This window comes from Ochotona princeps, chromosome 18 (genome assembly GCF_030435755.1).
Source record: "Ochotona princeps isolate mOchPri1 chromosome 18, mOchPri1.hap1, whole genome shotgun sequence".
NCBI classification, from domain to species: domain Eukaryota; kingdom Metazoa; phylum Chordata; class Mammalia; order Lagomorpha; family Ochotonidae; genus Ochotona; species Ochotona princeps.
Window position 1 is genome coordinate 22,241,409 of NC_080849.1, and position 27,028 is coordinate 22,268,436.

A 27,028-nucleotide genomic window follows, 5' to 3' on the forward strand; every position below is an offset into this window, starting at 1 on the left:
TTCCTGAAAAAAAAAGGAAGAAGTAACCTCCCTAAGATATATACAGGCTTGCTGCCCCACTGCTACTTATCCGTTCAGAAAACTGTGTATGGGGCACTAGAGACTAGAAGAGGAAAAGCTCCGGGACTCCAAAATTTCACATTTGCAACCTCCACGATACTGAATGGACACACACTGAAGTAGAAGGCATTGAGTGTAAATTTCCATTGCCTTCCTTAGCATGTTTGGTCATAGAACATTTATAGGACTCAAAATTTTTCAATGAAAAAGAAAAGCAGAATTCCTTACCTGTATTTCTTTTTGGGTGGTTCAGATACCATTGGTTTCTGAGAGAGGCTATTGTAAGTGTGCAGAAATAAGCTTTTAAGGCCAAAAATTCAACAATTTCTAAAATAACATCTATACACACTCTGAACTTATCCTCTTGCTATCCTTAAATGATTTAAAAATGTGTTAAGGGTGCTCAGATGCTGATAACTAATCTTTTCATTTGGTGTTTACAGAATCAACCAAGGGATGAGACTAGCTCTATACTGAATATTTTATAAACAGGTGTAAGAGTTGATTAAGCAGGAAACTTTTCCTTTTTGATCTCACTGAAAACAAGTTTTCCTCACAAGAAAAACTACTGAACCCTTCCTTGAAAAGTCCTTTGCTATCTCTGAGAGAAGTGACAACTGTAGAATAACATTGATGAATAAAGTCCCTTCTTCCTTCTTGCAGCTCTGTGGCCCTGAAAAACAAAACAAAACACAACCAAAGACCTGTTCCCTCACCTGTAATAGTGGGGGAGTCCATATGGCTGGGGATCTGGGGAGTCGGTGCCTGTCCAGGCTGCCTCTGCAGCTCCCACCACAGTTTTAATATGTAACTTGCATTGATCGGAAGAGAACAATCTGCTTCTGTGAGATTGCTACACTGCATTGTTTTCACAGAGCTTGCTTTGTAATGCTGTTAACATCATCCAGCCAATAAAACACCACATTATCAATAAATATCGATAATAGTGCCTGCTTTGCTTCCTCTTTCTGTTGGAGTGTTTTGATTTTATAAATACGTTGCAGTCTTAGTGCCAACCCCTATAGGGTTTTAAAATTCCACATCAGAGCACACCACCTGGATGTGGTTCTCATGAGTTTGAGAGTATTCCTGGAGTCAAAACAATCAATTCAGAATGAACAGAAGAACAGATCACCCATGGGTTAGCAACAAAGACAGCAGTCCTCTTGGATTTGGAGGTTGAATGGAGCAGGAGTCAGGTGGAAATGACTCATGATGTTGGTCATGGATAGTGGCTGCTCTCACAATGGGCTTTCCACTATTCTTCTCCTGGTTTGCTGATAAAAGAGGCGGTTTTCTTCAGAATAAGTGACTTTGCTGAGGGGCATCTTGTAGATGTTGTAGTTGTTGGTGGTCAGCAGGAGGAACAGTAGTGTGCTCAAACAGAAGGGCCATGTACAAGCTGGCAATCCAACCTGGGTAGGAGGAAACATGCCAGTCTTTTGAGACCTTCTCTGACATTGAGTCCATGAGTACACATAAAGCACCTCTCTTTATTCTCCTTCAGCCTGGCAAGATGAGTCACTGGGGATATTGCCCTAGACTCTGCTTTTATCCAGAGTCTAAGATCTTACATCTCTTAGCAGTGGAAATGTTTTCATCCAATCTGTAGGGTGGTCCATTGTGTCTCTATCTTGCACGTCTTCCCTCCCCACTTCTACATTTAGACTTCCTATGCCAGATGGATATGGATCTTGGTAGATGGGGATGATACTTAGCAAGCTGGAAAGGGCACCTGACTACTCAAATTGCCCACAGGTCTTCTCTGATTTGTCAAGCCCATGGCAATATCATGACTTTCACTCAGCCTAGGTCTTGGATGCTACCTGCTTTACTTATTTCCATTCCATCTTCTGAATAGACTCCTAAGTTCCTGATATATCATCTACTACATTATCCTGATTTTTTGCTTCTTTGTTTAAATGAAAACCATTCTAATGTCAAATTCTTGACACTCAGAATGACTATGAACTTGATAACATGTCTTCAAGTTATTGGTAAAGCATTGTTATTCATTAAACCAAACAATATGATATTTTCAACTAAACCTGATAGTTGTAGCTTGGACTAAAGCTTGCTGCGATGCCAGAAGATTAGAGAGGGAAAACAAAAATGAGGGTTGTGGATATCACAGACATGTAGCTTGCCTGGCAGACCTCAGGAAGATTTCCCGCAAAGTTAAAAGTTGATCGATTATGCTACTCATCAAATGAGATGAAAGAAAACTCACCCTAGCCATTAGGTGTGTCAGGCTTCCTCCAAGGTATGCAGTGAATAGGGCTACAAAACAGAGAGAAACACAATGTTTGATCGATACATTCTTAGCCACAGGAAAGACTGACTTTCAATATCGATCCCTGGAAATGTACACTTGCACATTCCAGCAGCGAATCCAAGCTCCCAGCTCTAAGTATGAGATTAGAGTCAGTAGCTCTGGCTTCAAGTCACAGCTCCCACCTTTAGTAGCTCAGTGAACTCTGTTCTAAGCCTTGTTTTCCTTACCTGTCCAATGAGGGTGGTAAGAATCTATCATGGGTTTGGTATAAATGTCAAAGGAAATGATGCTGCTGGTTATCACACGGTGAGTGTTCAGTAAATTTTTATGGTTACCACCTTGTTGTTATAATAGTTAAAGGAAAGGGTTTCTTGCAAGTCAACTCCTCCCTGTTGTTTTATCCAAGCATAATTAAATAAAAACACAACTTGCAAATGTTTCTTGAGATAACATGGTTTATGTATACTCTCATTGCATCTAGGATTCCTGCATTAGTAGTTAGAATTCACAGCTACAAAAAAAAAGAATTATGTTATATAAAAATAAGAAGACCATGACTCCAAGCAGAGCAAAAAACAAATACAAACTTGGGATTCCTCTCTATGACAATTTTTTCCCCCTGAAAACATGAGGGTATTTCCAAAAGTTTGTAGAAAATAAAATGAAAAGGTAAAATTGGTTTGGTGCCAAAGCATTTGGATATTCATGCAAACTTTTTCATAATACACTTAAATAAAAACTTGGTATCATATGGGTTGGCATATAGGCCAATGAATGAATATCCTATGCTTTTATTTACTTTTGGTGAGTGGTAGTTTGAGTGTATGTGTGACATTTGATGTAAATCACAAAGGTCCCAATTAGGAAGTGATCAGTTCCTCAGTTCTGGTTGAGGAGGAGGCTCAGGGGGCGTGTCAGGGATGTTCTTGGGTTTCATAGGAGTAACCTGAAGAAGGATCTTTGTATTTTGACTACACAGCCATCTTGGCCACCAGTGTCCACTGCTGGACACGTGCACCATCTTATCTTTATGTCTGACAAGGAATCCTGTCAGCTCCCTTTGAGGCTGGGGTGTACCAGAAGGTATGGGAGTTGTGGCGGGAGGACGGAAAGAACTCTGTGCTCTTATCAATATTGTGTCTTTTTGCCTAGTGCTTCCAGTTCAATAGTATACTGAGTTTTGTGACACCTGGTTGGTCTTGCACTAGCGGAAAGAGCCTACCTTTGGAAATAGTGCTGGTTTCAAATTCCAGCCCTGCCATTTTATGTGTTGTCTAAAAATCATGAGTATCTCAGAATCCAGTTTCATCATCTGCGGCAAAGTAGTTTGAGGCATGCTTCACAGAGAGGTGATGAGTCACAAAGGAGATCCTGGGTTTCCACAAACAGCAGCTGTGACTGCCCCCTTGCCACCACAAGACTGAACACTGTTCAGAACAGTCAGGGGCCTGTGGCTTGGGTTAGAAGGGTTTATCCACCTTGGATTTGCCAATCTCATTCATTCTAAGGTACACGTTTGACACTTGTGTCTTATACTGTTCTGTTCCTTGGAGTGATTTCCCATTCTCAGTTGCTTTTTTCCTCCTAATTAGTCAGACCATTCAATGGTAGGTGCGCATTTGTTAAGATTCACTGAGTTGGACTGGGAAAGCCCACCTTAGAAGGGAAATTCTGCACACCATGATCAGAAGGGTCATGACAATATTCTGGGTAGCTGAGAGAGAGAGAGAAAAGGGAAGACTGGATTTCAGCTCCTCATGGATAGTGTCCCTTTCAGTAGCCAGTCATATGAGCCCCACTATGATAATCACCACCGAAAAGAAATACAGGTATGGTCATTACAGAACAGAAGCTAAACCATGGTTTGGGATACCCACACTACATCCAGAATGAAGAATGTGATTAGCACGTTGGACATGGCCAGACAAGGACCTTGGTGGAGAGAAAAAATAGTAAAGAAATGTCAAGTGACAAGGAAGTGACTATAAAAACATGTATTTAAGAACTAGAAATCCCAGAAGGAGAGTGGAAAAAGAGTGGAGAGAGCGGATTTGAAAAGTTAAACCTGATAATATCTCAGAAGTAAATGAGTATCTAAGGGTTCACTTTGAAAGGACGTGGGAGGGCCCGGCAACGTGGCCTAGCAGCTAAAGTCCTTGCCTTGAACGCCCCGGGATCCCATATGGGCACCAGTTCTAATCCCGGCAGCTCCACTTCCCATCCAGCTCCCTGCTTGTGGCCTGGGAAAGCAGTCAAGGACGTCCCAATGCTTAGGGACCCTGCGCCCGTGTGGGAGACCCGGAAGAGGTTCCTGGTTCCCGGCATCGGATCGGCGCTCACCGGCCCATTGCGGTTCACTTGGGGAGTGAAACATCGGACGGAAGAACTTCCTCTCTGTCTCTCCTCCTCTCTGTATATCCGGCTTTCCAATAATAATAAATCTTTAAAAAAAAAAAAAGAAAGGACGTGGGAGTGTGGGATGTGGGAGAGAGAAACGTCCCCCACAGCCAGAGAAACAATGGTGAAAGAAGAAACACGGCACATCATCAGAAAGCTCATGGAAAGTATGCATTATGAAAGTACTGGGCACAGATTTAAACATTTTGGCATTAAAATAAACTTTTATAATTTAATATCTTGTAACATTTGTTTTTCCTTGAAAAGTAGAGAGACAGGGAGAAGGAGAACCAGAGAGACCTCCCATCCACTGGTTCACTCCCTAAATTCCCATCTTGCATTCCAGGATGGATAATAGCGGGAAGTTGGACTTGAGAACAGAGCTGTGATTAGGTCACAGGGATCCTAAATATGTGATGTGAATATTCCAAGTGGTGTTTTAACTACTAGGCCAAAACTCACCCCACCTTATGTGGTAATTATATTTTCCTAATAAAATTTTTGAAGTACCTTCATATATATACATATGTCTCAAGTATAAAGAGAAAATAATAGCATCTGGAGAGAAAAAACAAATCACTTATGCCAAAAATAAGGTTTTTTTTTTCAGGCATCTAAACCGCATCTTCAAGTTTAAGAAGATATTGGTGAAGGTATATGGGGCGAATCAGGAGCAATCCTAACAACCTCTTAACAGGAGGCCATATGCACAGAGTGGGGGTGACCCCACAGTGGAGCAGGGGGACAGGAGGAGGCTTGTATTCCAACCCTGAAGACTTCCAGATCCTCACCAAGGACTATCAGTACGAGCACCAAGGACTACATCCCAACTGCCAAGGAGACCACGGGGAATTGGAGTGCCTTTGGAGGCCGAGACTCTGAGGTCACCTACCCCCATCTGGATCTACCACAAGGGATGGAAGAAGCCCAAATCCTGCCTTGCAGGATCCAGGGGCATCGGAACGACAGCCAGGAGCACTGAGCGGTCCTCAGAAATAGACAAACAATAAACTTCCTTCGGGACTAGGGAGAGGAGGTTTCTCTGGTCCTTGCCTGTTTCCGACTTTGGGTCCCCACCCTCTCTGGCAATGACCATCAGGATCGCTCCAGAAACCCCTCAAAACAAACAAACAAACAAACAAGCAAAAAAACTAGAATAGATAGACAGAGAACAACAAGGAAAGCTTAGAATCAGACAGGAAACGGCCAGCGGGGGTGCACTTATAACTCACTGGGTGGGACACAAAGATTAGTTACTCCTCACTGGGGTATTGCGCACCCCTCCTAAAACTGTTCACCTAAATTGTTGACATATGTCTTGTTAGAGTTATAGAGTTAGACTACCCAAAAAACAGCCAGGTTCAACAAAATCATGCTTCAACACTATAAACTGCTAAAAACTAGAATCAAAATAGACATGAGACAGCTGAATAGTAATCTATAGCCATTTCAAAGTGTATAGAACCAGGATGTATATAAACTAATAAATGAAATGTCAATGTAGAAGTCACAGGTTGTGGTTCAGAACTTGCATTCTTTTTTTCTTTTTCTCTTTTAACATATTGGTTACTCAATACCATGTCAACTAATTCCATAACATTATAAATTGTTACTGATGTTATGTCAGGGCTTTTAATTGAATGGGATGATACTCTGCCGGCTCTACCTGCAGACCAGAGATGGTCTCCCCAAGAAACTGTTGAACTTATCTGGACAATAAGATGCTGGACTTTATGCTTGGTAGATGCTTGCCATGGGGGAATCTCAACTGAATTTGAACTGTGGTAATGCAATAAGGTGGAGGAATCCACCATGCGGGGGGTTTGGAGAGGGGTGGGGGGAATCCCAGTGCCTATAAAAATGTGTCACATAATGCAATATAATCAATAAAAATTAAAAAAAGAAGATATCGGTGTAGTCTTGGGAGACAATTTTCAAAGTATACAGAGAAAGAAAGATAAACCTGGAGACTTATAGTCAACAAAACTAAAATTTAATGGTGAGATACACATATCAGGAAACATACAGGGCTTTCAAATGGTTATTTCATAAAACCTTCTCTTGAAAAAGGCATCTGGTGGGAAAGACATCTAAAAATGGAAGGATAGAGTGGGCTGTGGGCAGGAAGGGTGAATAAGCGAGTTAATAAACTTTCCTATTACTGTTGCCTAAGCAAGCAAGTAGCAAAAAATAAAAATGTTGACTTCCAAGTCCACAGTGGAAATTCTGCACAATAATCCTAGGGTTTGGGCAGTCATCAGGGCATAGGTATTTGTGGAGGACGTAAATGTGGCTAAGGCATCAGGAGTGTTTGGGGGAAGACATACAGGTGCTGGTAAAGTTAAGATAATGAGAGAGAAAACAAAGGAGCTTGAGCATTTCTAACTGATGCTAAGACACCAGAGTTCCTCCCCCAGTTAGACATACCATGTGCTCGTGAGAAACATGTACTAACTTATATCTCAGAACAGTGTTGTGAGGCAGGTGCTCCAAGGAAAGGAGTGTGTGTGCTTAAGCACAGAAAATTGCTCGGTCGCAGGGCTGGGGTTTGAATCCATATGGTCAGGGGATGGGTTCCTACTTAATTTAATGTGTTCCTGTTTGCTGTTACTGTCTATGGCAAGAATAAAGGCCTCTGTCCTAAAGGGTGGTTTGAAAGCTCAAACCAAGCTCATAAAATTGGAAGGTTGGGGGAATAAATGGTGCTAACTCACGCATGTCAGGTCGCCACAGAGTTTGCCCTTTCCTTCATCCTGAGCTTGTGAGCAACATGGCAAATGAACAAAAAGTCTTGATAGGACTATTAGGAGAAATAGTGGGGTTGCCATAGAGAGGTTGCCAAAATGATGCTTAAATAGCAATTCTGCAGCAGTTTAGTTCATCTTACTACAGCACTGGAAAATCCAAGTGGATAAGGAAACTTTGGTATGGGACCCATCATGCTAATATTCAATATTGCCTTTCTAATATTACTATTGCTATTGCTGCTGCTGCTACTACTACTAAACCATTGGTTCTACCCATTCTCTTGCCAGTGCAGGAATCCACTTCTCTGATACACAGTCCACATTGCAGTGACTGCTTGGATATCTTGGACTTTTAGTATGGTGATAAACTGACTTTAGACATCTTTCTACTATGTTAGAAATAATTTTCCCACGTTACACTACCCCTCCACCTTTTTGTCCCCAAGGGACTATAATTCCCCTCCCCTGTTCTAGAATATTACCTTAAATGCTTTCATTTGTGTTGAATTAGGGGCATCAGAGGCTGTTGGTGACCATGCATCCCCTTAGAATTAGCCTGGCAAAGCCACCTGAGGTCTGGTTCTATCTCCCATCCAGAAGGTTGTCCTGAGGGCTTGAATACTACAAAAACGAAGCATAGCTGTACAGTGGGAGTGACTCTAGGAGTTGCTAGAAAATGCAGATCCTGGGCCCTGGCACAAAAACTCAATTGGTTGATCTTCCCCCTTCAGATACTGGGATCCTATATGAGTGTGGCTTGTGTCCTGACTACACCACTTCTCTTCCTTCTGATTGCTTCCTTAATTTTGATCCAATAGTCATGGGCAACTCTTGTCCCCAGATGCATGGTTGTACTCACCGCAGGCAAGAGCCAAGAGGTGGGTTTGCCAGGTGAGTGCCAAGAACATTCCTCCGATTGCAATGCAGGCCAGAGAGCTGTTGAAACCCCAGAGTCCAAAATAGATGTCTCCAAATGGAGCTGCAAGACTGAGTCCTGTTGGGCAAGGCAGGGTTGGTCAGAGCTTTAGACTAAAGGCTGCTCCGGTAGGAGTCTGGTATGGGGGCGGTGGTGGCATGGGTTATATTCATTTCCCCTAGAGCTTCCATTGAATGCTTGGAAGCAAAGACATTAAGTAGGGTCTGGAGCACAGAAAATGTCTGCAAAGGTGTGGCATGGAGGAGGTGCTCTCTGATAGTGAATGGGTCTCACGCTTACCAGCTACTATGCCCAGCAGAGATCCAATTGTCGCATGTATGCACATGAGGGGAGAGGAGAGGAGGATGGCGCACAGGAAGATGCCCCCAGTCCATGGGTTATCACAGCCATATATCTGACCAACGCCAGCTGGCAGAGCTTTAAATAACTGTAAAAGGAAGTACAAACCAAGACCACTAAAACAACAAACAGAAGCCTGCACTCCTGCAGCAGTGGGATGTTAGGTTTCCTGAGCCTTATCTTTAGATCAACAGTACTTAGCTTGCCTTGGAGTTCTCTCTTTAATTATAGGAAAATCCCAGTCATCCTTCAGCTCTATCTCCAGGGACACACCAGTCCTTTCCCGGTGCCTGCTAAACCTGTCTGCTCCCAACTTCCCGAGCCCTCACTGGCTGTGCTACTTGCTCTGCTGCTTTGCCTTGGCTGCTGACAGGCCTCCACTGTGGCTTCATAACTCCTGGCTGTGAGCGTGCCCGGGCCTTTGCCTGAGGAGGGCAGGGACCACAGCTTACATTTCTTGGATTTCCAGCCAGCATACTTGCTTTCCTATGACCAATAGAAATGTGATGAGTGTGCATTTTAGTTGCTCCATGCTTAGGCCAGAGGCCTGATGTTGAGCTATCTTGTCCACATGTTTAGAAACAATTATAGGTATGTTCATGAGTCAGAACCATATTTACCCTTCTGCTAGTGAATAGAAAATGTGTTCACTGAAATCAACATACCTTTAGATTATTGCAGTAACTAACAACTTTCAATCAAGTTTCAACACATAACAATTCATGCAAATTATTCAATGCAACAATTCAACTTTAGAGCTGAGGCTTGAATTTGACTAATGTGTTCACAGAATGGCAGTTCTCCAGAAAACACAGGGTTTCGTTCAAACTAGCAAAGGATAATCCTTCATGGCAAGAACTTTGCGCAGGCCCAGGTTAGGCATCACTGAAAGCTATGCCTCTACCTCCTCCTCTCGCCTCTCCACCTTTCCCAGCCCTGAAGTGTTCTCTTGGCAAGAGTCGTGTGCAGCCTCTGATGAGGCAGACCAGGGTTTGGTGTGGGAGGAAGTGTTGTCTTCCTTCCTGAAACAGTCCCTGCAATCTGCTGGTTTGTTCCTTTCGTAGTGCACAGGAACATACAGTGAGTTTGAATCTAACACTTCCAGCACCCCTCTTCCCTTGCTCCACAACAGTATTTCTTCTTTTTTTTTTAATCTCATCAAAGACTACACAGACTTGATCTCAGAAGGTGAAGATGGAATTGTGTCTCAGGTAGCTGGAGAGCTCTGCCAGTAGGGAAACAAGTGAGCTGCTGGTGGCCTGCTCTGGGTTGGATCCACATCCCACCCACCCCAACAAGGGCTGAGCTCACAGCAGCTCTGACTTCCCACAAGCTACACTTTACAGTTTGTGCTGGATATTTTTACACAAGGAGGGGGCAAATTAACTTTGGCAAAAGTCATTTTAAATATAATCCCTTAGACCCTTAAAACTCTAGAATAAAACAAATGCCTCAGGTGACAAAAGGAAGGCAGAAAGGACACATGTTGGCTGAGTATCCAGAACATTCTGGTGCCCACAGTTAATTACCAGCAGGACAATGATTATCTTCAAGGGGCAAGATGATGTTCCTCACCTCCAGGGCACTGAGGTTAGACCAGGTGACTTCGGGAACCGAGGTTACAGGTGTGATCAATGAGCTTGGAAAGAATGGATTGTAATGTCCCGTGGCTGAAAGGTACATGGACAAGGCCATGTTGAAAGGGAAGGTGAAGACAGGCAGGTCCCATTTGCTGAACACGGAGTTCAATGCACTTGAGAAGATTGGGCTGAAAAAAAGCAGAACAGAATTGCGTGTCACTAACGTGCTGCGTTGGTAGACTTTCCAGAGAAAGAAACTCAGGATAGACCCTGTCATAGTTGCAGCCTCAAAATAAAGCTACAAATCAGTTCCTCACCTTTTGGCTTTTGAGTAGTTATGCTCTGGAGTGGCTCAGAATCGGCTGTACATCAAAGGTTAGGAACTATTTTTGGAATACTTTAGATACACGACATCAGGCACACTATTCACACCTCTTGATCGACAGCCAGTGCTTTCCTGAAGGCCATGGCCACCATCTGAACAGGCATGTATAATTTCAGACTGCGTTTGCATAGATACACATGAGGAAAAGAGAGACAACTGTGCAGGTGGAGTGTGTTGGAGAAAAAAGATCTACGGACTTGGAGACAGAGTGGATGTCCTTGAGCTATAAAGTACATGACCACATACATGTATGAAGTTGGAATTGTATTGGATGGTCCTCAGTTCCCTTGCAGCTCTCATTTGTTGGTTTCATCAAAAACCATTATTTCATTTATTTATTTATTTAATTCAAACTTATTCTTTATTGTAGCTGAAAGACTTCACTAACAAATCAGGCAGTAAAGCAAAATGAAAGGATTTTCTGAATGCATAGCATTTTTGATAAAGCAACTTGTGACGCACACCATAAGAAAAGGAAATGGAAGGTTTCCATGCAACAGCTTTGAAGCAGAATGATGGTCACATGGCCTCATTAGTGTGTTTATGATTATTTGAATCAGTTCTCATGGCTTAGTTCCAGAGAAGTCAATTATCACTTGGTCAAGTAGCTACCAGAGAACAGAATGTCATTTACCAGCATAGCTCACTTCAGGCATTCTGATTTTTGAAGTACACTGTGATGTCAAGAAAAAAATAGGTAATAAAACACTTTATTACTTTTTTTCAGAAGAAAAAAACATTTACCTAACAAATCATTTCCAGAGGACCTTCTGTCTAACAAGGGTTTTGCATACATCTGGTTAACAAGGGTTTTACTTACATAAAATCACTTAGCCTTTCTAGCAAGTTAATGCTGAAAATATGATTAACTCTTATTTAACACCTAGGAAAACACAGGGCACAAGGAGGCTACATGAACCCAGCCAGTAAGAGGCAGACGTGATTCTAAAGGCAACCTATCTGATACTGAGCCTCATTGTGCCTGTTTTCCTGCCCGGTGAGACAGGATCAACCCCACCCTCGTTAACAGGATGTACCCATCAGATGCACACGTGCAGCCAGGATGTGCACCACCCAGAGCACAAGCACAAGCAGAGGCAGACAGTTAGATACAGATCTGTGATAGAAGGGAAAGGACAGCAACCACCGAATCAACGGTAAGAAGCTATCTTAGAGTGTATTGGTCAATTTTGCTAACTGACTCTAAATATGTACTTGCACTAGCAGGAACTGGGTGTTTCTGATTCTACTCCTCTGCACCCAGAGGTCCCAACTCCTGCCAAGAGTCTCCTTCACACAGCTCTGTCTCCAGCCTGCTCCTTTGCCTGCCTCTCCTGGGCCCACGTCATACACAGCACCCTCTTCACTGGTCCTAGGTTATCGTAGTATCCCTTTTGATTACTTTCTGCCCCAACCACAATATTGCAAACACTCTCTATTCTAAACTTTCTTCGAATTATCCATCTTGGATCACTATCTTTTTTTTAAATTATTTTTTCTTTCCTTTTATTATTATTATCATCATTTTATGATACAGTTCCATAGACCCTGGGATTTCCCCTACCCTATCTGCTAACCTACCCTTTGCCTGCCAGCCCACTGAGTTCTCCCATATCACTACATCATAGTTCCTCATAGACAGTCATATGTCCATTATTGTGGGCATGAAAAATGGCAGAGTCCAGCGTCCTATTGTCAAGACATAGTAAACAGTTTCAGCGGGAGTCCATCTTTGTCTGGAAGTAGAGATGCATGTCATTTTCTTGATGTATACGTCAGTTAACTCTGATGTTGGCAAAGACTTTTGCTCATTTGCAGGGGAGTCTTCAATAATATTTGTTGTGCCTCTGTCTCTTCTTTTGCTCTTGATTGTTGTATTTCTAGTTATCAGATTCTTCTTGTTGGGGCAGGTTTCTAAGCTCTGTCACCCACAGGTCTGCAGTTTGATTATACTTATTGTGGTTGGTACACAGCTGTTTGTTTGCAGTCACTTACTTATGCCACTCCCTCCAGTGAGGTTCAGGTCTGGGTTCTTATGTTAGACTTCCACCATGGTCTTTGTAGTCCATCTTCTAGCTCAGCACTCCATCTCCTGTGATTTTACACTGTTTTTGCACCATTGTCTGTACAATGTTTCTTCCACTTCTAGTTTGTGCATTTCCCGGGATGATAACGAATGTGCAGTTCACTGTTGTCCCTGCAGTGTCAAAGCCTTTGCCACACTGTACAAAATGGTGCCTGATGTGAAACTTGTGAAGTTCTTGATCTGCTGGCCATTAGTTCTGGGGGCTACCTCAACCTATTTTGGGTGGAACCTGAAGGATGCCACATTGTTGCAATTCACTGAGCCAGAAAAGAGTTCACTCCTAGTTTAGTACATATGCAGTTCTGTCACATAGCCATTGCTTCCTACATAAGATGGTACCCGATTCAGCTCTAGTGGGGATTTGGGCTGTGAAACCCACCCTGTTCCTGCACTGCCCTTCTAGAACCTGCTGCTATGTCTCTACTCCTGGTCACATCAAACAAACCCAGCCTGTTCTTCCAAGCAGGTGCCAGGATGCTTCCTGGGGATGTTGGCTCTGTCCATGGCTCCTTTGCACATTTATTGTGCAGTCAGGGTAGTGAACTTCATGTAGACAGTGCCCTCAGTAGGTTGAACATCTCATGTGTGCGCATGTTTGCATTCTAAATATGCTAGGGGAAGTAGAAAATGCCTTCCTGCAAAAATAGATTCAAGATGATATCCATATAGATGCTAGTTTGAAGGATTCAGGTTTTTTTTTTAAAGATGGAATTTAGTAAAACATATTCTTGAAGAGGGTTTGTGCAGGGTATTGGGAAGTTCATATAAGCACAGGGATTTTCAAAGTGGGGTCCTTGTCCCAGTTACATCAGTATCACCTGGAGCTCATAGGACATGCAAATCCTGGGGCTTCACACCTGGTGGGCCAAATCGAAGCCATGGAAAGAAGGGGCAGCCAGCACTATTTGAATTAAGTCCTCAACCTGGTTCTGATAGCATCTCAGTTTGACAACCACTAATTTAGGGAGTGCATCTCAACTTCAGCTACACTTTAGAATAATCTGGAGAACACTGCAGACCAAACACAACAGAACGCTGGGAGTGGGTGAGGTGTGTGTGGGGACACATGCTCCAGTGTCTGCTGAGGCTCCCTGGGGACCACAGTGTCACTGTGTGGCTGGTTGGGAACCTCTGGGTGAGAGGCGTATTGGTGCCCACCCAGGGCACTCTGACATAAAGCCAGGTAATTGGTTGTAAGAAAAAAAAAGACAGGCTTTAAAACAGCTGATTAAAATGTACAAAATATGGCATCCAGCATTTTAACCACGTGTGGCATTAAGCAAAGGTGTGTTGCTCTACAACCACTTCTGCCACCCATTCACGGCATAGATTATACCCTGCAAAATTGAACTACACACTCAGTAAGCAGTGACTTCCTGTTTGTGTCTCCTACCACATTTTTGTTTTTCAAAACTGCTTTAAAAATCATGAATTACTTACCAAGTCATGGATACAACAGATATGGGCAGTAACAGCCACCAGAAATAGTTTCCCTTGTCTGAAAAGACAGCCATGAGTATTCCCACCAGGGTAGCATTGTAGCCTTGGAGTCCCGCTGCGATGGCAGACCTGGGGACAAAAGAATGGCCATCATCCTGGTGGACTTGGATTGGACTTTTGTGATTTCCAGATCACACTCAGATTAGGATGTGAGGGTACATGTGGAAATCTATTTCAAAGTCTATGTAAGCATTATCCAAATACTAATAAAAATAGGAAGACATAAAATGCAAGTGAGCACAGACGGAATCACAAATGTGTGTACAGATCAGGCCTGCTACAGAGGTCACAGCTGAAGACAGGATCAGGAAGACAACCTGCTGTGACTTCTTCCGAAATGTATTAGTATTTCTTATAAAGCATTAAGGGCCTTTTTATTGGATTGACCTTTTAGCATAGGAAATCATTTCCTATGTCCTATTTCCTGGGGAAAGATGCAAGATTCCAAGATGCACGATTCCAGTAATCTCATTGTCATAGTCTTTGATCTTATAAACAGTAATCTTCCAACTTAGCATGCATTTCTATGTTCCTGTGTTCTTAGTTTGCTAACCGTGTATTTATTTTGAAATTATTACAAAGAAGGTTATTATTTTGTTTTTTACTTGGTGAAGTATTCCCATTTAACAGTGTGTATGTTTAGCCTTCCTCTTTCTGAAACCTCTCTGGTTTTCAGTTTGCCTGTTCACTTTCACAAGTTAGCGAATCTGTACATTTCTACTCTGTATCAAACTGTTTCCATTTCATAACTGAGAGTGAGAAGCTCAGGATGAAAAATAGGACCGCTTTGCTAGAATTAGCCTCAAGACTGATGAACCAGGTTTCCCCTGCCTCAGTTGCCCAGGGCTCTGGGAAGTGGCAACATTTGGTGTGATGGAGGGCAGAGAGTTCAAGTTCCTGGAGCCTGGCACTGGAAGGCAATGTCTTCAGGGGCAGTGAAAGTGCAGAAGTCAGTGAGTGAGGCTGGAGGCAGGGTCCTGACCTGAGGGGAGGAGCTAAGGGCAGTTATGGCTGCAGGGGCTGAAGGTGAAGCGGGCTGGTTTTCCATAGGGCTAGGACCCATCAATGCAACAGGCTTGAATGTGTCATACACATCCATCAGGGCCAGTAGGTTTGAGGTGGGACTTCCTCTTTAAGAGTCTTTGTAGCCCTGCTCCTTCAGAACAGTTAGAGGTGTTGCAATTTGGCTTAGGGTAACCCAGAACTTGGGACTCCACATGATAATAGTGGAGAACTGTGCAAAGACTTCTCCTCTCAGTCACTAATTTGGAGATATAACACTTGGGCTTTATCAGCGGCAAGTTAACAACAATATCTACAGGTTGTTGAATGCTGTAATCAAAGCAGTGGAAATACATACACTCAATGAAAACAGGAGGGACATTTTAATGTAGTATTTTAGGAACAAGAAAAGTAAAAGAGATCTGAAAATACACAAATACCAGTTGAATATCTATTTTTAGAAGTTTAGAATGAAAAATGTTTTTATTTCATCCTTCAAAATTATAATATTTGCATGTGCATTCTCATAATGAGAGGTCTTGGAGATGGGACCTGAATCTAAACAGGAAATTCAGTTGTGTCTCAAACGTACCTTAAACACACAGCTCAAAGGTGATTTCATACAATATTGTGGAATTTTCCATTTGGGGTGTAATGTTCCAGATTTTAGAACATTTGGATTTCAGATTTTGGTCTAGCCTTCTAAATGATACTTGACAAGGAAAATGGGATAGATAGGTCCTGTTTCAGTCGAATACAACAGTGAAGGTATATTCACTATGGCACAGTCTCAGACCACATTCCCACATGGAAAAGACTCTCTTGGCCCACATGGGATAGGGTTCAACCCAAGATTGAGAATTCCCCTCCCCAGGGAGCAAATTGGATGCTGGGACTCATGGGAAGCTGGAACATTTGCTCACCTCCCCTATGAGTTTCCCTGGATGACTTGCAGCAAGTAGGATAACAAGTTAGCTGTGTGATGGCCATCCTCCGGCATCAGGCATCAAACCTGGACATCTGGCACTTGCCTTGAAGGAGCTGGCTGGTCAGGAGCTGTCTACCCCAGGCAGGGAGTTAGCATATCACCTCCGCAATGCCAAAATGATTTATAAAGTACATTATACTTTGACCCTACCATATTCATTTAGAAGACTCATGAATGTTTCCCAAGTCAGAAGCTTGAACTTTAGGGATATTTGTCTCTCTGGGAACTGGGCTGACCTTTGCTGTCTGTGAGAACAAGTGTGCTAAGGTAATCATGGGATTATTAATCTGCTGAGAATTTTCATGGGTTCAGATGAAATGAGGGTGACAAACAAATGTATTAACAACTGCAGAGGGTCCCTTTGGGGGCTCACCTGGCCATCACTCACTGCTTGAGGATCTGGCATCAGCCAGCTTGGCCCTTCCTCCAGAATAAAAGACCCAGTGCTTCCCTGACCTCGCACAGAAAGGTACATAGAGTGCTATGAAGTGAAGGTTGCTTTTCCCAGGAAGGGCGACGCGTCATGACTGTTGCCACAGTCACTGGTCAGCTTCCAGGTTCCAGAGCAGAGCTAAGCAGGCTCGGGAAGCTGTATGTACCTGTCCTGGCTGAGCAAGAGGGCCGTCAGAGTAGAGACTACTGCTCCCAAGCAGCCTGTGAGAGCCCACCAGGGGTTCTGGACCAGAAGTCCCACCACGATCAGGATTCCGCTGATGGGGTTGCTGATGAACACCACTTGGGATATGCCCCGGAGAACCCAGTTGATGAACTGGAGCACCACAGGCTTGTCTGGAAGAGATGACACGAACAGAGCTAAGAATGCAAGACCGGCAGGGCTCCCGTGCAATGCCAGGGCCCACACTGAGCAAAACCACCCATATTCCTGGAGGGGGAACTTCCTGCGAGATTTATTTATTTTTTAAAATTCCTTATAAAAATTTTATCTGGAAGGCCAAGTTTCAGAGAGAGAAGGAGAGACAGAGAGAATTTTCTATTTGTTGATTCCTTTCCCAAATAACTACAATGGCCAAGACTGGGCCAGGCTGAAACCAGGATCCTGGAACTTCTCCTGGATCTTCCATGTGGGTGCAGGGCACAAGCACTTGGGCCATCTTCTGCTGCTTTCCCGATTGCATTAGCAGGGAACTGCATCAGAAATTGGAACAGCTGGACCTTGAACCAGCACCCATATGGGATGCCGGCATTACAAGCAGAGGCTTTGCTTATTATGCTACAACTCCATTTTTAATACTCCTTTAAACTTTTTCTTCCTAAGACCTTTGTTGCTCCAGGGGCATCCTAAACCCACTGTTTCTTTGTGCTCATCAGTGTTTCTTCTGGTACCTCAGCTCCAGAAAGCATCTAAAGTACTCCCCACACTGGCATGTACAGATGCTTAAGTCAAAGTAATGAGTTGCCCATAGCAACGTTTTAGTTTTAAGGAGGGAAATGACAGGATGAAGTCAAAAGCCTTCCTCCTTTATGAGTAAGACCCTGGCTCTGACCACTGCTTCCATAAAAAGACACATGAAGAGGTTTGCAGGCTTGAAGATTTTAAGTAGAGAAATACAGAGTAAAGAAATAGACAAAAGGTTGGGGAATATAACAAGCACAGATAGGAGTAGACATGAACCACTTCCCCCAAGTCCACTTTTCTCCTCTCTGCAAAGGCTGAAAGCACAGATACCTTTAAGCCAGTCAGCAAATTCCTTCATGTCACCGGTGACATAGCCAAATGCCTTGGGGATACACCTTCTTCCTCGAGATGGTGAAATCTGGTTTCCACTGCGATCCAGTTTCACCGTGGTGGGGCTCTCTTCCATGGCAATCTCGCCTTCTGGCTCCTTAAGGAAAGGACAGCGCTCATGACTATCTCTCAGGGGAGCTGCAGGTACCAGCTGCGGGCCTGGTGGCGGTAGCCCTGGCAGATGAGTTTACAGGCATTTGGCTGGCCCGTGATGTCCCATGGGACAAAGAAAGCACCATTTCCTGAAATATCCCCTTGGGAATTATAACCACTGCCCCACTGCCTTTGTCATCAATGCCTTTCATGTCACCATGAGAAGGTTCTACTCTTCTCCTTTTTTTTTTTTTTTTTTTTTTTTAGGATTTATTTTATTTAGTTTTTATTGGAAAGGCAGATACACACAGAGAAGGAGAAAGAGAGAGAACGAGCTTCTGCCCACTGGTTCACTTGTCCAGTAGCTGTAGCAGTTGGAGCTGTGCTGATTTGAAGTCAGGAGCCAGGAGCTTCTTCTGGGTTTCCCACGTGGGTGCAGGATCCAAAGGCTTTGGGCGATGCTCAACTACTTTCCCAGGCCACAAGCAGGCAGCTGGGAGGGAAGTGGAGCAGCTGGGATGCGAACCAGCGCCCATATGGGATTCCAACCTTTACAAAGCAAGGATTTTTGCCAGTAGGCTATCAGGCAAGGCTTTTTTTTTTAAAGGTTGTCTATTTTCATTTTGTTTGAAAGGCAGAGTGAGAACAAGAGAGTGAATGAGCTTTTTTTTCTTTCATGGCTCATCTCCCAAATACTTGCAGCAGTTGGGGTGGGACCAGGCAGAAGCCAGGAGCAAAGAGCTCCATCTGAGTCTCCTATGGCCCAAGGAGTGGAATCCCCATCTGCCTCATCTCGGGGTGTGTATCAGCATAGATCCCAAGCAGGGGTGGGACTCCAGTTCAGGTCCTCTGAGGGGGGATGCGGATGTCTTAAACGCTGACTAATTTGCTGCACTGTAACAGCATCTGCCTCAGTTTCGGTCTTTACCTCCAAAAGGATCAGTTTCTAGCAGAACAAACAATTGTTAGGCACCTACTTTCTGCATTCAAGGAGCTTCATCTGGCTAAGAATTCTGAAAACAGTTCATTTCAACATTGTGAGTCAAGTAATAATACAGGAAGTGCTAACATCAGGGGCTCACACTTCATGCTGTCAATTAAAGGAGGAAGAAATCAGATTACAAAACACACTGCTCCCTCATGCAGACTGACAAGTTTCATGACAAGCAGCCTTTACAAAGCAGTTTCATTTTTTCAAAAAAAAAAAAAAAAAAAAAAGAGAGAAAAATCTATTTAGAATTTTGAAGAGACTCAAGAGGAAAGACATTTTAAAAACGGCTTGTGTCTAAGTTCAAGATTGCCTAAATTTTGTCCTACATCATACAACTGCTACAGATTTTTTTACTTCTGGAATTTATTGTTCAAATTACTAGAAATAGGTAAGAATGATATCCTACTACTGAGTAGAAATGGGGGAAGGCAGATGTAGACGAAGCTGCCTAAACTAGAGTTGTAATCTCAGATGCTACAGGGTAAGAATGTGTGGGATGTGATTCCGGTGAGCAGGTTCAGGGGGAAACACCTGAGACAGAAGTACGACCTGTGTTCACTACAGGAAAGGTGCCTGGCACTGATGGCAGATACATAAGAACACCAGCGACGTAATCCCAGAGTCAGGCAGAAGAGAAAGGCAGGGACCTTGGATGTATAAGCAAAACCATGAGCACAGCCAAGTCAGTAGGGACACAGCAGGGAACCCTGTAAACCACCAGCGCCCTGAAGGTGCAACTGTGGAATGCCAAAATCACAGCCACAGAACAGGGGCCCAAATACACACCCGAAAACCACCAGCTCATCTTTTTCTGTGACCAGACTGTGAGCAAAAAGCCTCAGAGGTTTTTTTTTTTGGTTCATCTATAGAAAATTATTGCATTTCCCATGTCTGACAGGTAGCTATTAATAGCTAATAAATTTATTTTTTTTAAAAAAAATCCTGATTCTAGTTTTTGGATCTGTCAGTTCCAGTGCAGAAATCAATGTGTGTGACTGATTTATTACTGAACAATTGTATTTCAATTGTATGCCTTCACTGCCCAACTTGTTATATTGCTTTTTTTTTTTTAAAGAATGGGGAACCATTAATCACTGCACAAACTAGGAGCTATTTATACAAAGCATTCCCAGCCCAGGCCATTTTGTCTCAGCACATCGATGCTAGAAACCAACATCTGTGAGACTTTGAATGAGTCTCTGCATTCAGAAATTCTCAAATTGAAAACTGCTGTAAGTTGGGCACCAAACCAAGTCCATGTGGCGCTCAGCTGGTTTTGTAGTAAAAGCTGTAAACTGCTCAGATCATTCAGCATTTGCAAAAAGTTGCCTTTGATTTCAGACTAAGCACTAGTCATCCCGGAGCTTGCTAAGCTCCTTCCTCAGCTACAAGTGACCCATTTTCAAAGCTATCCCTACTCAGGAGAGGCATTGAACTTCAGCCCTGGCAACAAGCTCCAGGATACAATTGCTTTGAGTTTCTGGACCTGAATACAGCAAGTCCTCCAAGTGGCAGCAGCCAATGAAGACCTGAAAGTGACACTTTCCACTAACTATGGAGACAAATCCCAGAATGAGTAAAATTCACTTTTGCCCAATTTCCAGCACATCTATATTTATCTTGAAGGGTTTTAAACACCTCACCACCCCCCGAGATTCTGCAAATACAGATCCGAAACCTGATAGATAACTGGCTGGACGTGACTGACAGCCTAACATGCATCCTCCCAGGAGCCACCTGAGGTCAGGTAAAAGGTGAACTGTCCAAATCCACACCCCACCTACAATCAGCGCAGTTGGCAGCTCCAGCGTTTGCCCAGTCAGGTGGGTTGGTTGGTGGGCCAGTAGGTCTAGTGTGAGGGTCTTCTGCCTCCCACAGCAAGCAGATGTAGTTTCAGAGAATTGGGGGCCACAAGTTCTGGGTGGCTGAGTTCTTAGGGAATTTCCGGGAGCCCTGGTTACTTGCCCCAGAACACAGGCATGACACCGATGAGGAGAAATCAATAACTTACAGTCGGGGTTCATTCTAGACATCATCCTGCCTGAGAACTTGCACTTCTTTGGGGAGCTCTAAGCATCCAAACACCCAATGTGAGAAGGCAGAGCCAGGCTCACACGCACCTTCTCAGTCCCGACCAAGCAGACTATCACATTTCAACTGAGAGAGGGCAAGAAAAGAAAAAGAACCCCAATAAAATAAAAGCAGACCAAATCTAAGCAGCCTAGACTTTACATTTTTCTGGTTTTCCCAGAGCTTTCCAAATTTCCCAGTTCAGTGTGCCAGACCCTAAATTAAGATGAGTGCCATATGACAGGTATTAGCCCTGTGCCCCTTGGCTGCATGGTTGAGTGAAACTGGCCTTACCACTCATTCCCCAGGCTCTGCTCAGAATGGACGCACCACAGCTTGGACCAGAGTCCAGTGCCCTGAGACAAAGGCTGCGCAGAGAAGGCAAGCCTGTCCATGTGGCCCACAGGCCAGGGTCAAGCTTAGGGATAAAACCTCTGCCCATGGCCTCACCAGCTTTACTTCTGAAAGAGGCCTTCCAAAGAGCCTGAGAACACTGGTGGACATCACCAGAGCTACCCACTTCAGCTGGTTTTTTCTTCATGCAGAACAAGGGTCAAATATGTCAATCAGCAGGATGCACATCTTAGCTCCATGAGCACAGGGTGGGCTCCTGGATGGGGAGAGAAGCAGCCCCACTGAGTCCTCTGATTGGGAAAGTCGCCTTCCCTGTGGGCAAAGAATGTGCTGGGAGAGAGGAGATGGGTGCCAGCTGCTGAAATGAATGCTCCTCCTACTTGGCTGAAATAGAAAGTTAGCTGCAGAGAGCTTGTTCTGCAATGTACATTTCTCCATCTGGGAAGCAGGGTGTCTGGCCCGAAGTTGGTTGTGAAGGCAAGGAGCAGTGGCAAGCTTTGAAAGCATGGAACAATTTGCAAGGGCTCCATGGGGACCTGTACCATGGCAACAGGTGACCCAAGCTTGTTCAGTTGTGAGAAGGAGGTCTGGTGTGGGCTCTGCTCTCTGTGATGATATGGCCACAGCCGTTCTGGCATAGCAAAAGCCCAATCTTGGAGACTGACAAATGCCTTTCCCCTTGTTGCAGCTGAATATGAAATAAAATACTGAACATCATGTTGGTACTAAAAACTCCTAGTTGAATAATCTAAGATAGCAGGGTCTCATGAATATCCCTTTTTAAAGTAACCTCCACTTGTATCCAAAGATATTTCTTCCTTAACAAGTTCCAGAGAACATTATATGTGGCATTTCTTTTCTTCCTCTCTTCTTCACTTTATTTTAACTTCATTCTGTTGACTTGATCTGAAACCTGAAAACCTTACCAGAGCGACTTGGACAAATTCACAATTGTGGGAACTATTTTTGGTGAGTGTGTGTGTGTGTGTGTGTGTGTAGGTGCACGCATGTGTGAATGCCTCGTGATAACTGGCTAGTTCCAAACTGCTGTGCCTGATGATTGTACTACGAATATTTTTGCTTGATAAATAATGACACTAAGAGACCCAAGGAAAGGACTCTCATCTTATAGAAAGTTACTTAAAGGAAAAATAAAATAAAAGGAAAAGAACAAAGGAAGAATGAGGGGGAAAAGGAAAGAAAAAGGCTTCTCAATTTCTCTTGGTTTAGGTGCCTGACACACCCCCTCCCCCCAAGTTGTACACAACCCAGAGAACACAACTGGAGCACAATAATCAATGGAGTTTTAGAGTCAAGAGGCAGGCAAGTTCCAGCACTGGTTAGTGACTGATTTTTAGAGACCACGTGGTTCAAGCCTTCCTTTCATAGACGAGAGAATAGAGGTTCCTGATGGGACCCCTGTTAAGTTCACTGAGTAAGTGGCAGGTAGCAGAGCCCTGCAGAATAGACAAGCCCTGGCAGCTCTTCGTTATCCAGGATGGAGCCAGGCACAGAAGTACTCCTCCAGATTCTGTCCAAGTCAACAGTGAAGACTCAGCTTCCATGTGCTGGGGTCTGCAGCAGGTGCCAGGGCTCAGAGAGGGAAGAGACAGCCTGCCTCACAGTGGCTTTGAAATACCACCTGGGTAGGGGCTGAGTGAGATCACAGAGGGCTCAGTGTTCCCCTGGTGCACCAATGCCCCTGCTGGGAGCAGTCACTCTCTGATAAACAAACATCTCCAATAAGCTTCACTGTCCTTCACACCCCAGGGATAGTTGGGAAGCTGCACCTGATGAGCTTGGCAGCAGGACTTGGCAATCACTTTCCATAGTCCAGCTCATTACTGAGATGAAGTGGGTTTCAGTGTTTCCACAGAAGGCAATGTGAGGATGTCAATCAACGTCTATGCCCCCTTAATTACATGAAATGAAACTCATTGTCTTGTCAACGCACATCAGAAAAATGTACAACTGGAGGGAACTGAAAATGCTTCATTATGCCTCGAGTATCAGTTTAAAACCACTTTGGGGTGTGTCTATAGATGAAAGAATTTAAACATCCGGGCTGTTTCACAAGGTGACTATGGGCATTTATTTGGGGCTTACTCCTTATTTTAGGGGATTTGTGATATTAAGAGGCAGGAAGACTCAGTTTCCTTGAAAGGTATAATAGGAACCAAGGAATGTGCTGTCAGCTATTGTGGACTCCTGAGGGGAACATTTCCCTTCTTGGAACATGCTATTCCTAGAAGCCTTGAATTCCACCTGCTGGTAGGTGCAGCTGCTGACGCTGCCCAATTCATGGCTTTGGTAGGAACTGATGGGCTCCCCCAATGGCCTTCCATCAGCCTCCCTTGAACTTGATAGCACATGCAGAAGGGCCCATTAACCCATGCTTGCCTGCCACTGTTACCTGGAGTCCCATCTTCCCCTCTGAGTTATACAGATGCTTGTCTTCAACATAACTTCCCTAAGGATGCAGCCTGGAGTTCCCAGTGGCCTCGGAGGGCTCAGAACCTCTTAGCTCATGCTGGGCAACCTCTTGCTGAAAATCCCCTTGCACACCAGCTCAGGCACTGCTCCCACCTTACCTCAGAAAGCTGCTTTCAGGCTTCTAGGAGGGAGCCTGTAGCTGCAGGAAACTTCTCAGCACTCCCACCTGCCGCTTCTATGCCATCCCAACCAGCTGGGACATCTTTCTCCAGAGAAAAGAGAAAAAGAACAGAGTAAAAATTAGGATGAAGAAGACAACCCCCAACAATGTTCTGTTGGGGATTCTTAGAAACAAGGACACTTACACTGCAGCTGGCTTCTTCTGGGGCAGAAGGCGACGGCTGATAAAAACCTTCAGGGCTCTCTGAGGAGGGTGAGTGCCTCAGAAGAGATAGCGCCCCGGGAAGGGAGGGCACCCAACACTTTATACCCACAGCCCAACTCTGCATATGGGCTTTCCCCTCCCACTTCAGGCACTGGTGCCAAAGCAATGCCGGGGAACTGGTCCCCTGGCTGCCGGACCTAAAGTCTCTCCGTGTTGATCAGTTGCCAAAAGTTGCTTTGTCATGGTTTCCAGGGCTTCGTCGTGAGGTCTCTGGCCAGGGACATCCTATTCACATTCATTTTTTTTTTCCTTGTCCAAGCTGTTTCCTAAAGTCCCCACTCTCACTCTGAAATAAATGTGGAAAGATTTGTAATCCAAAGGGATCCACGCAGTGTCCCTTGAACAGGCAGAGTAATCTGAGGAGCTCAGTGAATTTTCCTGGACCGGACACACTTTTTGTACGGGTCTAAGATGCTAGCAAAGTCCCCGCGGAATTGAGCCAGCGTAAGGAGTCTGCAGTCTGTAATTGACTGTGCCTTTGCCCTAGCCTGCCATGTGCCTCTTTGCAGGTGAGAATCCCCAGACAGGTTCTCCTCCCTTCTGAGTTTAGGAGGCAAACGATTCATAGCAAGAGAATCTCATGTTGAAGTAAAAACGCCCTGTTTCCCCATTCTTGGTATATTTACTTTTTTTTTTTTTTTTCTGTGACTTGTTCTGATGGGGCAGAAGTGAACTGACTCAGGTGCCAGTCCACAAACACAGGCATTAAAAAAAGAAGCAGCCAATGAGCAGATGGCATCAGATCGATCCTCCCTTCAACAGACCCCGCCCTCTCGGCCTGCACGTGCGTCTCCGCGCCCCACTCCTGGGTGGGTGGCTTCTCCCTTCGCCACTTGGCTCACCCTGATTCAGCTCCAGGGATGAGGCACAGGCTCCACCCGCTGGACACTCGCCAGACCGCAGCGCTCGTGGTCCCTATGGTACATCTTCCAGACAAGGCTCAGCCCCTGGGTGTTTGGGGCCTGGGAGAAGGCCCGTGGGTTCAGGTTTGTGGTGGGTTTTAAGGTGCAAGCAGAACTCCCTCTGACACTGCTTTCCTGTAAAGTACGGGGAAAACAAACTAGGGATAGCAGGATGGAGAAAGTGAGATGCAAACAAAGGGTGTGAGGGTGTGCTATGGGAAAGAAAGGAATTGCACCGATGAATCTAGGAGTTTCCTAGGCACCTTGGCCACGACTCCTCATTATCCTAATGATAACGATAAGGACAATCTTATACTGGTGAGATACGCCCCTGGGGGCCGAGTGCCCGCTTGTCTGCCACCCTTGCTGGACACTGTTTACCATCACACAGTTTCTTGGCTCTCTTCCTCACCAGCTGTGTGATCTCAGGTACACTGCTCACCCTCTCTGAACCCTGGCTTCCTCCCTGGGTAGAAGGGTCTATTCACCGCTTTTTATGAGGCAGTGAGGAGGACTGACACGAGAGGAATGGTGCCTGGCATGTGAGGGTTGCTCTTCTCAATCCATCAGTTTGTCCAGAGAAACCCGTCTCCTTGGCCTTGACGTCGGAAGGGTGAAGCGAGGGGTGGCTGGTGCAGGACTGTGCAGGTTCTCATTCTGGAAGAGCCCGAGTTACTGGGGTTTGGAACCCCCCCGGTTGGTGTGGCTTTGGGGAGATCGGAAACAGTCGGACACTCAGACCCGAGTGCTCTTCTCTTTTCTTAAAAATAGTTTCGCTTGGCTTTAGCAGCTGGCGCCATTTTCACTAGGGCTAGGCATGTAAACGGGAACCTCGGCTCCATTGGCCACTTTTGGCTGGTGCGGGGGTGCACAGCCTGGCCCAGCTGTTTCAGCAGTGGGCACCATCTTCACTAGGACAGCTGGAGTGCCTATCGGGACGAGCTCTGGGAATATGGGGGTGAAGAATTACTCCCTAGGGACATTCATACATACATGTAGGTGAGGAATGAATCCTGAGGGACTCCCAACGACAGGGCCACTGTACTTGCAGGTAAGTAAGAGGGGACTGGAACCTGGTGGGGAAAGACCGTAAGATCTGTATGGGTCAGACCAATGCACCAGCCCACATGTGAATCCTGAGATGGGCTTGTTAGCGCTGACCACCATAAGCCAACTCACACAAAAGCTAGGGTTGCAGACCTGTCTTGTAGGGCTAGACCCCAGTACCTGACTGAGTATTGGAACAGGGCACAGGTCACATTAGGCAGGGCCATGACACTAATCAGCACACCAGAAAACCAAGTCCGGGGGTAGATTCTGTGGGGGATAAGTAGGCCCAACCCTGTGGAAATACAAGTTCTGCTGGTTAGCTCAAGAGTTGGGGTGGTGATAGGCTGAGCTGGCTGTGACCATGGAACCTGCCAACACTCATGGATACTGGGGCCAAGAATGGACTGGGCAGGTCCAGGCTGCAGCACCCACATGTGCATCCTAAACAGGGTGTGGGGCAGCCCATACAAAGGCCAAGATAGAGGGACAGGATATGCTGGGCAAGGGCCTAGCATGAGATCTGGGTCTGGGAGTGGGCCGAGTGGGGAAACTTGGGAAACTTCCCTATTGGGTCATAGCTCCAGCTGGTAAGCACATGGTATAGGCCTGTGGGTTGGGCAAGCTGGGCAAGGCAGCTACATCAATTG

The 27,028-nt window shown here is 44.9% G+C and overlaps 1 protein-coding gene across 1 annotated transcript; it reads right to left on the minus strand.

Annotated features, from left to right (window-relative positions):
• Positions 1-736: 736 nt before the first annotated feature.
• Positions 737-22,007, minus strand: SLC14A1 (solute carrier family 14 member 1 (Kidd blood group)). Its single transcript, XM_058676848.1, has 9 exons — positions 21,778-22,007; positions 17,984-18,140; positions 16,896-17,085; positions 14,247-14,375; positions 10,331-10,523; positions 8,696-8,843; positions 8,339-8,473; positions 2,291-2,340; positions 737-1,475 (listed from the first exon to the last, which is right to left on the minus strand). Exons 2-9 carry the CDS (start codon positions 18,117-18,119, stop codon positions 1,302-1,304), a joined length of 1,155 nt encoding a protein of 384 aa, XP_058532831.1. The 5' UTR covers positions 18,120-18,140; positions 21,778-22,007; the 3' UTR covers positions 737-1,301.
• Between the last annotated feature and the right edge of the window lie 5,021 nt (positions 22,008-27,028).